This window comes from Phragmites australis, chromosome 14 (genome assembly GCF_958298935.1).
Source record: "Phragmites australis chromosome 14, lpPhrAust1.1, whole genome shotgun sequence".
NCBI classification, from domain to species: domain Eukaryota; kingdom Viridiplantae; phylum Streptophyta; class Magnoliopsida; order Poales; family Poaceae; genus Phragmites; species Phragmites australis.
The window spans coordinates 28,433,602-28,446,511 of NC_084934.1; the positions used below are offsets into that span (position 1 = coordinate 28,433,602).

Genomic DNA, 12,910 nt, shown 5'->3' on the forward strand with positions numbered 1-12,910 from the left:
TTACGGCCCAGGAATAGTATAAAAAACAAAAAACCCACACGCAGGCATACTTACCTACACTTGAAACATGCGTGCTTTCAACAGCTATTGATCCATCATCGGCTGGAGGCCTCTAGCTGAAGTTAGTTTGTTGCGTCTGTATTTTATTAGTCCGCGTGTTCAGTATAATTCTCGAAAATGTAATAGGGTGGCGTTGTCTATTAGGCAAGATGATAGCAAGTTCGAAATTCTATCTCGGTAGGATATGGATTTTTATTACTATAAAATTCATAAATAAAAATAAAGTAGTTAATGAGAGGGATATCATTATCCTTTTTCTTATGTGTGTTCTTAAGAGAAGGAATTTGTCCATTTTATATTTTGAGGTCTCAAAAAAAGGAGTGAAAATAATTAGAAACTCTTGAATGAAAATTTAAAAAATATAGCCCCAGTTCCTAGGAAAATGGTAAGATCTTTTGTGCAATAAGAAGGGGACCATATCATCTTGCCTTGATTTTGCTTCGCCTCTTTTTTAAACATACTGAGTTAGGTTCTTCTTCTACTAGTATCGCTCTAGCAGCGCTAGGCAATGTATCCTGTGAAAGCTGAACTCGTGTTAGTCAGTCTGCTAAACTGTATTCAGGTTTTGGTTGCTAGCAATTTAACGGCATATTTGGTTTAGTGGAATAACTATTCTGTTAAAAAAGAAAAAGAAAGTACTGAACTGAACTTGTCAAAAAGAAAAAATTACTGAACTGAAATACTGAGAGGAAACATCGATGCACGACCAAGAACGGTTCATTACATCACGAGTGGTACGTGATATTTTAGATGTTTTACATGATCTCCATGCTGTAGGTGTGTGTTCTTCGACGAACGTCGCGTTTAGATCAAAGACACTAGCTTGAGTGGTTTCACAGCAAGATTTTTTATAAGCAAACACGTTTACAGAAAGAATTACGTAATCGCCATCTTACGACTACATATATGCAAGTACATTATTCACGACGTGGGCACGATTTCCAACCGGTGATCGATCAAGCAGCCGAGTCGGACGCGTTGCTCTCATCGATGAACGCCTTGATGTCCTTCAGGACCTTGCCGGCGTCGGCGAGCCCGTAGAACCCGTGGATGGCCTCCGGGAACTCTAGGACTTGCACCGCCTTCCCTTTCCGCCGCAGCATACCAGCGTACCGCCGCTGCCAGTCCTGCATCGGGTCGAGCCCGCCGATCACCACCATCGCCCGGGGGAACCTCTCCGGCAGCTCGGGCTCTGGGCCCGCTTCGCCATAACGTGCGTGGCCGGGTGGTTCTGGTCGGCGCCCTCCGGCAAGAACTCCCTCCGCGACCAGTCGCAGCGCCTCATGTTCACGCCCGGCGCCACGCTCTCCAGTCTCAGCTCAGCCTCCGTCCGCTCCTCGCCCCCGAAGAACGCCTGCAGCAGGATGATGCCGGCGAGGCGAATGGGGTTAGAGGGCGGCGGGAAGGAGGTAGTGGACTAGTGGCCGTGCAGCGCTGCGCCACGTGGTGCGCGATGTTGCCTCCGGCGCTGTCCCCGGCGAGGAAGCAGCGGGAGAGGTCGACCGGGACCGCGAGGTCGGGAAGGCCCGTGATGCCGAGGTAGCGGAGCACGTCCACGCAATCGTCGTAGGCGGCGGGGTAGCGGTGCTCGGGGGCGAGGCGGTAGCTGACGTACACGACAACGGCGCCGAGCTCGCGGCAGAACCGGAGGCACATGGCGTCGAACGGGGCCGAAGCAGCAGAGAACAGTGCGAAGCCGCTGCTGTGGTGGTAGACCACCACGGGGAGCGGGGCATCAGCCTTCGACTGCGTGAAGATGCGCGCCCAGAGGCCGCGCGACGTGTCCACGGTGACGTCGGCTGAGCGGACGCCGAACTTGTCCGGGAGCGCCGTGGCCGGGGCATGGCGGTCCGCGAGCGAGAAGACGAAGCGGTTGACCGTGCCGTCGCGGCGCTGCGCGACGTCAGTGGCGGCGGCGAGGACGAAGATCTGGAGCCGCACCGTCCACGGCAGCGCCGGCGTCGCGCGAGCTGCCATATCCTGCTTCTTCTTGCTGGCTTCGACGATGATGGAAGGTCTCAAGGTTGAACATAGATGCGAGTTGCTCGGATGCTTGCAGAACACCGAGGAGGCGTGTGCCTGTCATTGCAATGGAATGCAACGCTAGATCCGGTGGTTCTGAAGTCTTTGTCATACGTGCTTCCGTGTGCATTATAACAGTATATGGTCAAGTGACATCTCAACAAGTCACATGACATGTTAAATTATTTATAGTGTTGGAAAACCGACTCAGGGGCCGAAACTTCTGTCTAGCGGGTGAGCGAGAAGACGAAGCGGTTGACCGTGTCGTCGCGTCGCTGCGCGACGTCAGTGGCGGTGGCGAGGACGAAGATCTGGAGCCGCACCGTCCACAGCAGCGCCGGTGTCGCGCGAGCTGCCATATCCTGCTTCTTCTTGCTGGCTTCTATGATGATGGAAAGTCTCAAGGTCAAACATAGATGCGAGTTGCTCGGAGGCTTGCAGAACACAGATGAGACATGTGCGTGTCATTGCAATGGAATGCAGCGCTAGATTTGGTGGTTCTGAAGTCTTAGTCATACATATGGTCACGTGACATCTCAACGAGTCATATGATATGTTATTTATAGTGTTGGGAAACCGATTCAGAGGCCGAAACTTCTGTTTAACGGGTGTGCGCTACTTCCCCTGCTCACACTCAATACAGTGACAGATGCACACGAGTCAATTAAGGGCTCATTCGCCTCTCTCTTCTTCTTCTCTTCCTCTTCCTCTTCTTTTTCTTTTTTTTTCTTTTTTTTCTTCTTCCTTCTTCATCATCCGTGATAAAAAATTATCGAGAGAGCTCACGGATTTTCCATGGGTTGCGAAGCAATAGGGGGCTGGAGCCCCCTGGCTCTAACACGTTAGCGGATCAGATATGCCGAAGCCCATGCTAGCGGATTGGATAAGGTACCTCTTCCTGCTAACGATTGACATCGCATCGAGCTCGTCCCGCGCCATACGTTATCCTGCATCTTCGACTTACGTGTTCCCAATGGTATGTACATACAGAGCAAATAGATGGAACGAACTAGTAGGCCTACTAGCATTGAACTCTTTTTTTCTTCTTCTTTTTTCTTTTTTGAGAGGATGAACTCGTTTGTTAGAACGCCGATGAACTAGGGTTAGCCGATGCCACCCCACATACATGTTTAGGCCATCCAATCCATGCTAACAAACTTGCCAGGCCTGCCTCGGCCCATTGCTTATCAGGATCGCAGAGCTTAGATCCGCCACCTTCGCCTTATTTGAAATTTGAAGCTCCTGATCGCGCCGGTCTGCCAATCCCAGGATCGGTGACTGCTGACCAGCAGCCAACTCCCTCCTTGCCATGAGCGTCAGAGGTGCCAATCTTCTTCCCCTCCCAGTCCTAGCATGTTTCATGACTATGTCACCAATGGTCACGAGATGGAGGAAGAGGGTCACGCCATGGCGTTGAAGGTGTTGCCCTAGTGCATCCAGGATCCTCTTGCCGAGTGAATCTTGACGACCGCAACCGGCAAAAAAAATCGATATTTGCCTCCATTGTCTGCAAATCCTCCACTATAAAACCTGTTTCGGATGTTGTCTGGATGATCTCTGAGGTGCATTTGCTAGAACTTGTAGGCCGTTGCAATCGGCATGCTGATGGAGGATTTTGAGACACTAGTACTCCTTGTCTGTTGTGCATGACAAGCTAGGCAACGACGACCATGTGCTCTGCGTGGGCATAATATAATGCAACAAAGCAGAAAATTGTAGGCTTAATACTCCTTTTGACCTGATGATCGGTTAATCCTGGAAAAGTTATCAACAACATGGGCAAGTGGCGGACCGCACCCAAAATTTTAGGTGGGAGCCGATGTCAGCGCCCGCTGATGTACCATGCCCGTGCCAATCACTAAACCACACCCATTCCTGCCACTGGACTCGTTGGTGCGTGGTTGTGCCCATCAACAGCGCTTGGCACACTGACTTTTGTTGCCACTCCAGTTGTCACCATCACGCCGCCACACCTTGTAGCAGAGCCGACCTTTTCTCCCTCTCTCTCTCTCTCTCTCTCTTTACCTCCATGGAAGGCACATGCATCGGCAGCGTAACCAATATTTGAGATTGGGAGCTGGTCAGCCTCGACCATTCGTCAGGCGCCAGGGCACTAGATTGGGGCCGCTGAGCGGCTAGGCGCCTATGCGGTGTGGGCATGGTGTCGCCATCGCTAGGGTTTGTCTTTCCTGACCATAATGTCGAGCGAGGGGAGATGCAACAAGATCATGAACCAAGGAGGAGACCGACGATGTACAGTCTTGCAAAGTTGGGTTGTTGCAATTGGGGCTCGACAGGCCACAAGCTCCCATGCCTCGGTAATTGGCCATTATTAATCCACACGATCTCAAACAGGCCCATAACTATTTGGCTCAAGGCTGCCTCCCCCCCCCCTACACACAGAGCAACTGCTAGTTGGGGTGCGCCGCTTGGGAAAGGGTGGGGGTCTTGCGCTACCGGGTACTACCATATGGCGCGGTTGGCCTCTGGCATGGGCCAAGGGCTGTGATAAAGGCACCATTATGGCGAGATATGGCACTTGCCATATCTAGATTTTGCCAGCTCTTGCGGGCTTTGACTCTTGATGCCTTACGAGTTACAATATCGAGTTGCGCAATAAATGTTTGATGCTTGGTTTAATGATTTGATGGTATGTTACATCGAACGAGGGATATTTAAAGGACTTGATATTGGTAAACTTAAGAAAGAGTTTTAAAAGAAAGTTAGGTGAATATCATTGCCTAGGTCTCCTGGACACAATTAAAACTTCATTATGGATATATCTTTTGTCTTCACTTGCATATTATATATTTTCTATCCGAAACATAACACTACTAAATACTAATTTATCTATGGTCTTTGTGCTATGTTTGGTAGGTCATTTTTGTATTTGACAAGTTAATATGTTCGGTAAATTGATAATCTGTTGATGTGTAATCTTCGTTTAGTGATGTATTTATTAATGCCTTACTTTCATTTATTATGTTTGCATGTGGATTGTGTTTAGTGATTCTATTTAGAGTCACTAATTTTATTATTATATAAACTACTTTTATTTTACATCATATTTTATTGTTTATACTATTGACTCCATCATACCTTAAATTTAATCATGCCTCCGTGACTTGCCACGACCACCAGTAAAATAAGCATTATATTGCAGGGTTCTTCTCCCATCAAGCCGTTAAGCAAGATGGTCGGCGAGAAGAACAAGTATTTTTTAATGTCTTACTTTTATTTATTATGTTTGCATGTGGATTATATTTGGTGATTCTATTTAGAGCCATCTAATTTTATTATTATATGAACTACTTTTATTTTGCATCATATTTTGTTATTTATGCAATTGACTGTGCCGTATCTTAAATTTAATCATGCCTCCGTTACTTGCCACGACCACCAGTAAAATAAGCATTATATTGCAGGGTTCTTCCCCCATCAAACCGTTAAGCAGGATGGCCGGTGAGAAGAGCACGAAGCCACCGCCGTGGTAGTGCACGATCACGGGTAGCGACTGCTCCGCCGCCGCGGGGGCGAAGACGCGCGCTCAGATGCCGCGCGAGGCGTCCATGGTGAAGTCGAAGGAGCGGACGCCCGAGGCGTCCGGGCGCGGGTTGGCGCGTCCGCTCAGCATGCGGTCGATCACGGAGTAGAGGCAGCGGTTGACGGTCCCGTCGCGGCGCTCCACGGCGTCGATGGCCGCCGTGAGTCCGTCCACCTGGAGCCGCATCGACAGCGGCGGCGTCGGGCGCTTGGTGGCCTCAGCTACCCCTTGGTTGTTGGCCTCTCTCTCTCTCTCTCTCTCTCTCTCTCTCTCTCTCTCTCTCTCTCTCTCTCTCTCTCTCTCTCTCTCTCTTCTCGACGTGCATATATAGCTCAGGTGTGTATAGTGCGCGCGCGCAAGGGCTTATGGAAATTTCCTACATAGGTGAGGAGGAACTGTCTGCCTGACGATTTGTGATCCCTACTTTCTTACTGAAAATGGCAACCGTGGAAGTGTCATGTGATCCACGTAAGAGCTTGTGGACAGAGACGCTGACACGTACGTGCGCACGGTCGCGGCCACGGCGAGATATATCGTTGACTCTGTGTCGGCGTTGACTTCGCATCATGGCCTATCTGTATCTGGGGTAGACAGAAGGCGGTAGTTCGGCACGGCACGCACGTCGCGCTGCTACTCTTGGTGCGAGCGCGAAGCGAGACAGCGGCTGCTCTGCAAGGAGTGAGTAGAGATCGCTGCAAACTTCTCACGGTGCAGGTAACGACAGCTGACAACGGCCAAAACCTCACCTCTGCGTGTACGTGTGGATCTCGACGGCGAAGTCGGCGGAGGAGCTCGGCAGGGACGCCGGGTCGGTGACGGAGCTAATAGTAGTAGAGGGTGTGGTTGACGGTGCCGTCGTGCCGGTTTACCGCGTCGGCCACGGCGGCGAGCTGATACTGCACTCGGTAGATCATGGAGCAGTGGAGTACTCGACCAACTCCAGCGGACACGGGGTATCACCCTCTACAGTAATTTTGCCGATGATCTCGGCCCGTATCGGGCTCCAGCAGGCACAGTATCACCCTCTAGAGTGATGCTGCAGGAATCGGGGAGGAGAGAGGATCAGTAAATTTACGGAAGAAATGAAGATCCCATAATACTATTCACAGAGAATAATGAAGAATAACAGTGAGCTTAAAGAAAGAAGAGGAATAATGAAGAAATAGGATAATTGCTGAACATGAAAAAATAAGAAATATTGTAATAATATAGAGAATATTGTAATAATACTGTAAGGAACTAATTTTCAGAGTAACTATTGGAGATGACCTCAGTCACATAAAACTTAGGTGGCTGGACTCGTAAAACAAACCAAAAGAAAAAAAAAATAGAAGGAAGCAAGGTCGATAGAAGAAGATAATGCACTGCCGAGCGCAAATACCCCTGCAACTATTTGGTATCAGCAATTGTCTCGAAAAAAAGGTAGCACCAGGGCCAAAATACAAATGGGCGATTAATATGATTGTGCTGCTGGACAATGCAGGAGTAGACATATCAAGCCAGCACTGCTACTGACTGAAAAACTAGTTCCCAGAAATATTGTTACTCTCTTAGCATTACCATTACCAAACTTGAGGGCACTCAAAGCCAAAGGAATGCTGGGTTCCGTAGATCATACCTCAACAACATTTCCTCAACTCAAACCAAAATCTAACATCAGCATAGGCTGAATACAGGTACCTTGTTTGCTATTAACCTTCTGCAAGCAATTATTATTCTACAACTCTTCAAATAAATTGATACAAGCTTGGAAAAAAACAATAACAGCCAACCTGCAGATTAGAAACAGGATGCTTCACAGGCCCCGTGAAAACCCAAGAAACACAACAGCTGAGGACAATTGCACTTTAAGATCAGCAATATCAACGTCATGACCTCCTTCGACCAAGCCCCATCTATCAACCTGAGAGAATTCAAAAACCTTAGGACAAAAGAAAAGGCAGAACATTCTAAAGAGTAGAAAAGTAACGATGTTTTGAAAATAAACACCTGGTGGTCTTCTTCTATCCTGATCAACTCAATGGCCTCCTCAATGCCCAACCTTCCTCTAAACATTGCCAGAGGGATTACCAGGGAATGAGCTGCTGCTGCCATAGCATCAATAGATGCCAATTCACAATCAGTTGTTTTCTTCAAAACAGTTTCTATAGCCTTAGCGAGGCCCTCCACTTGCTTTCCCCCCAAAAAGCTTGTGTATACAACTGGCTTGAACCCAAATTCAGTGTCTACCCAGTTCAGAATGGGGTCAATTTTCTCCTTCTGCTTTTCTACAAACAGACATTAAGGAAGCATAATATATGATACTATCGGAGGCAAAGAACAGAATGAATCAACCACCAATATCTACTAGAGGCTTAGAACACTATTGATAAATATGAATCACATTTACCACACAAAGTCATGAGAAAACAACTTACGATGAACTCCTATGGTCAGTTCACTATCACCAGGTGAGCGGCAAAATACCAAATCTTGATGAAATTTCTTCATCAGATTATCAATTACTTTTGTACGTGTCACTGGAACTCTCTCCAATGCAGTGCAAGCAAGCTTCATGAGAGGCATTGTAAAAGGTCTGATTCCATCTGATTCCTGTCATAATAAGAAATTCAGAATCGGTACCTAGTGCATGGAAAATTAAGGGAATAAATCTAGGATAGGACTTGCAAATATGATAACTCAGATGTAACTCTACAAGGTTGTAGAAGAACTGAACACGGAACACCAAACATAGCAAGTTAATGTCAAAACAGCAACTCAACCATGCACAAATGTTACAGTCACAGGCACAAAACTTATCTCTGCGGGATGGCGATATCATGATGCTAACGGAACCAGAGGGCAGATCAAGCTAATTACTTATCAGTTATCATCCCGTGAATAATTCATCTAGTATGCACAGATAATTAAATACTTGTTATGTTCACCCATTGCAACAAACAAGTCCGACATATAGGTCGATATGATGTCCATGACGGAGTATTTGTGCTTTATTGATACCTAAGTTTCAAGCAGAATTTAACTTTTGCATTCACATTGTTGGAGGAATCAAAATTGATAACTTTCAATATGACCTCTCTTGCTTTGTAGAGAACAGATACGTGTTAAATGTTGTGTTCTTCACATAAGGCAATGAACTACAGCTACCACTCCTGCCTAGATGGAATAAACTACAGTATCAGACTTGGATAGTAGTTATGTGTACTGATAATTTGTTATCATCTTTTTCGAGTTGAACAATCTTTCTAGTTATTGTACCCACGGTACAGGGAGATAACGAAGAAACAAATAAAACGCCAAAACCTAGTGTAATTTAAGTCTTACAATGCCTCTGGGTAGGATGATGGCAACCTAGATTCAGTACATTTCAGACGTAGAAGAGAAGGAATAGTCACAAAATCCTGTCATAATTAGTCACTGCTCGGAGACGAACTAAACCGTGAGATCCGGATCTAGTTAGGCGACAATCAGATAATTTCCATTGAAAACATTCGAAATTACTTGCAAATATGCATACGCCAATCCGGAAGTCGGGACTCGGAGAAATTTACAATGCACTACAGTAACATGAGCTTGGAGAATCATTTGAAGAGTAACAGTAGAGGAGAGGAATGGGATCAGGACCTGGTACTCCCACTCGGCGGCGATGGCAACGGCGAGCGCACGCGAGGGCAGCTTGAGCGGCCGCTTGGCCGGCGACTTGAGGGTGCGGTAGTCCAGCATCACGGTCCACCCGTTCCCGTCATCGGCGCGCCGCACGGTGGCGTCGCGGTAGAACCGCTTCCCGACCACCGACCCGGTCATGAACGACACAGGCATCGCCACGGACGTCTCGTCCCTAGTCGACACCGCCGCCGCCGGATTCTTCACGTAGATGGCGTCTCCGCCTCCACCTCTGGTCTCCTCGCCTCCCGGAGAAACCTCCGCCGCCGTGCCGAGCCGCCGGTCCCGCCCGCCGGCCACCAATCGCCGCAGGAGGCGGCGGCCTGCGAGTGTCGCCATGCCGGGTCGCTTGGGCCTTACTCTCCAAGCTGCTGCCTTACCAGCTTTAGCGGTGCTCTACGCAAAACAAAGTCCAGCCCATTTACAATCTCGACCCAAAGTCCAGCCCATTTAAAATATCGGCCCATAGTCTAACCCATTACAATATTGGCACAAAGTCCAGCCCATTTACTGAACTGGCCTAAATTCCAGCATATTTGGGCCTTGGGCCCAATACAAGGAGGCCCAGGGAAGGTTCCAGACGCGTCCAGCTCCGCCACGCCGCCGCGCACGGCGGGTGGGTTCGTCTCCACTACGGCGACCCATTAACGCCACCGACTCCGACTCCGACGACCAAATCCCCCACTTCCTTTCCTCTTCTGCTTGCAAACCCCGCACGTTTCCGCAACCGCGTCCGCGATCCCGCGGGACCCAACTGCCACCGCCGCTGCGGCGTCGTGTTTGCGTGAGCCGTGACTGGATCGGCGGCGAACAACATGGCGGAGCCGTCTCTCCTCGCCCCGGGCGGTCCCTTCGCGGACCTCTCTTTCCCTGAGTTCCAGACGCCCGTCGTCGACGACACCTTCACCTTCGAAGACTTCGATCTAGAGGATCTCGACCTTGACGTCGACTTCGACCTCGATCTCTTCGCCTCGGATGGGCAACTCTCCCAGCCGCCGCCGCTTGCGACGTCATCGTCCTCGGCTCGGTCTCCGGACGGGGGATCAACATCTTCCGCCGGCTGCGGGGACGGCGGGCTGAGGAACGAGTCCTCGGAGTCGTCTTTGAGGAGCGCGAGCGGTAAGGATGACGAGGCGAAGCGGCGCGCGCGGCTGGTGCGCAACCGTGAGAGCGCGCACCTGTCGCGGCAGAGGAAGAAGCAGTACGTGGAGGAGCTGGAGGGGAAGGTGAAGGCCATGCAGGCCACCATCGCCGACCTCTCCGCCAGGATCTCCTGCGTCACCGCCGAGAACGCCGCGCTCAAGCAGCAGCTGAGTGGCGCCGCCGGAGGAGCCCCGCCGCCACTGCCGATGTACCCGGCTGTTTACCCTTTGCCGATGCCGTGGATGCACCCGGCTTATGCCATGCGTGGATCACAAGTGCCACTCGTGCCAATACCCCGGTTGAAGCCCCAGCAGCCTGCGCTTGCTGCAGCAGAGCCACCGGCCAAGAAGGCTAGGAAGACCAAGAAGGTTGCAAGTGTTAGCCTAATCGGGTTGCTATGCGTGGTCATGGTTTGTGGGTGTTTGATTTCTGCACTAAATCGGATGGATGGCGCAGTTGATGCCAGAGATGGCTCTGCATTTGGTGCATCACATCATGGGAGGGTGCTAGCTGTTGAGGGGCCTCGTGATAGCGTCTCCGATGGTATTGATTCAAAGCCACCACAGAATGCAAGTGAGACACTTCCAGCGCTATTGTATCTACCGAGGAATGGGAAGCATGTCAAGATTAATGGGGATCTTGTTATTAAGTCCATTGTTGCAAGTGAGAAAGCATCTTCTTGGATGTCTAGATATCATGGGAAGAATCCTGGAAGCCAAGGAAAGGAAGAGACTAGTTTGGCAATTCCTGGCTATGTGGCTCCGTTGGATGCTGGAGAAGTTATGGAAACAACTTCAGGAATGAAAAACAAACTGATGGCTTTGGCTCCTGGAGATGGAAGCATGTATAGGGAGGATGATGGGTTGCTGCCACAGTGGTTTAGTGAACCAATGTCTGGTAAGATGTTGCATCAAGTTACATGCTCCATTCAATTTGATTTTCTGTGATCTTGCATGCCATGTTGCTTTGATGTTTTGTGTAGTAATGATCACTAATAAGTAATAACATAAGGTAGCAGACACTACTTGTGGACGCTTGCTAATGGACGATTGTTCAATAAGGCGGTTGGACCTTTGAACATCATGCAGTGCTATGTAAAGTTGTAGTTTTTTGCAACATGTGTCAAAATAGCTATAGGTTTTTGAATTTTTTTTGCATATATTACACTTTCTTTTGTACAGTACTGAAGCAATGACCTCTTCTTGTGGAGTTAGTAGGCCACCTAGAAGGAAACTAATATATGTGGAGTGAGCATACTGAGGCGATGGTGGGCTAGGTCTGGTAAATAGTTGCCATTATCAAAGTTAGTTTGTGTGTTAGCACGCTGTGCATACGTGATGCATCAATACTCCTATTGGCTGATGAGTATTTCTGGAAAAATTGGATTGTAGGTTGACCTATTCTATCGAAAAATATGACATAACTGTTGTCTGCCATCTTAGCTTTTTTAAAATGAAAATCTGCTATTTTAGCTGCCTTAGTACAGTTGAGTTCAATTGAACCTGTGATTAACTGCGCTGACTATGATATGCTGTTCCTTTGTTTGCTGAAGTTCTGCCATTACTCATCTATTCGTTTTCAGGTCCTTTGCTGAGCTCTGGAATGTGCACCGAAGTGTTCGAGTTTGATGCATCTCCATCCTCTGCTCATGCAAATGGCATTGTTCCCGTCTTCTCCAATGCCATGTCAAACTCATCGCAAAATTTAACGGATAATCTTCCTGCTGGTCATCCTCAGAAGGTGAGGAACCGAAGGGTTTTATACTCCGAGGCCATTCCTCTTCAAGATTCGACATCCAACGACACCGAGCACCTCAAAACGCCACCGGAGAATGAAAGCTATGGTAGTAGGAAGCCAGTTTCATCTGTGGTTGTCTCTGTCCTGGCTGATCCAAGAGAGGCCGGCGACGGGGACGGTGAGGGGAGGATCTCTTCGAAATCGTTGTCCCGCATCTTCGTTGTCGTTCTCATAGATAGTGTAAAGTATGTTACTTACTCTTGTGTCCTGCCGTTCAAAAGCCATAGCCCTCATCTGTAAGTCTGGGTTTTGCCCCTGATCATGTATTCAGGATCTGTGGACTGACATTAACTGGACAATAATTCTTGTAAGCAACAGATGTACTGTTTTATGATGATAGAGTTGGACGGTCTATTGCGGAAGGTGCAATACAGTTGCGTTTCCCCATACAAGTTTATTGTGCTCCATAACGTGTTCGAGATCACAAAATTGCGCTCCATAGTTTTGGCCTTGTGAAAGATTGATGTCGCAAATTTTTTAGTTATTTTGATGGTTATGATGTACTACATACCAGGAATGTAACAAACCCAAACATACAACAATTAGCATAAGGGAAGTTTTTTTTTTTTTTTTTTTTTTTTTTTGCGATACGTGCAATTAGCATAAGGAAAAAATAGGAAGTGTATCAGATAATGGGCCCCCACTTCAGACTAGTCCAGTAGGAGCTTTCTAGGTCCAAGC

General features: G+C 48.5%; 2 protein-coding genes and 1 pseudogene across 2 annotated transcripts; 1 reads left to right on the forward strand and 2 right to left on the reverse strand.

Annotated features, from left to right (window-relative positions):
- Positions 1-1,016: 1,016 nt before the first annotated feature.
- LOC133890401 (probable carboxylesterase 18) lies at positions 1,017-3,393 on the reverse strand (annotated as a pseudogene).
- Positions 3,394-7,153: 3,760 nt separating this feature from the next.
- On the reverse strand, positions 7,154-9,663 carry LOC133890163 (uncharacterized). The gene is made up of 4 exons (XM_062330614.1): positions 9,251-9,663; positions 8,044-8,218; positions 7,616-7,893; positions 7,154-7,529 (listed from the first exon to the last, which is right to left on the reverse strand). The coding sequence occupies exons 1-4, from the start codon at positions 9,626-9,628 to the stop codon at positions 7,422-7,424; spliced, it is 939 nt and encodes a 312-aa protein (XP_062186598.1). The 5' UTR covers positions 9,629-9,663; the 3' UTR covers positions 7,154-7,421.
- Positions 9,664-9,916: 253 nt separating this feature from the next.
- LOC133890162 (bZIP transcription factor 60-like) lies at positions 9,917-12,570 on the forward strand. Its single transcript, XM_062330613.1, has 2 exons — positions 9,917-11,329; positions 12,015-12,570. Exons 1-2 carry the CDS (start codon positions 10,105-10,107, stop codon positions 12,467-12,469), a joined length of 1,680 nt encoding a protein of 559 aa, XP_062186597.1. The 5' UTR covers positions 9,917-10,104; the 3' UTR covers positions 12,470-12,570.
- The last annotated feature ends 340 nt before the right edge of the window (positions 12,571-12,910 follow it).

What these genes read in the sequence shown, in the direction of transcription:
- LOC133890163 (XM_062330614.1), bottom strand. Translation starts at nt 9,628, where the DNA reads ATGGCGACACTCGCAGGCCGCCGCCTCCTGCGGCGATTGGTGGCCGGC. An exon ending in ACTGACCATAGGAGTTCATC is followed by an intron (nt 7,894 to 8,043) that starts GTAAGTTGTTTT and finishes GTCTGTTTGTAG; the next exon opens with AAAAGCAGAAGGAGAAAATT. An exon ending in GGATAGAAGAAGACCACCAG is followed by an intron (nt 7,530 to 7,615) that starts GTGTTTATTTTC and finishes GAATTCTCTCAG; the next exon opens with GTTGATAGATGGGGCTTGGT.
- LOC133890162 (XM_062330613.1), top strand. Translation starts at nt 10,105, where the DNA reads ATGGCGGAGCCGTCTCTCCTCGCCCCGGGCGGTCCCTTCGCGGACCTC. An exon ending in GTTTAGTGAACCAATGTCTG is followed by an intron (nt 11,330 to 12,014) that starts GTAAGATGTTGC and finishes ATTCGTTTTCAG; the next exon opens with GTCCTTTGCTGAGCTCTGGA.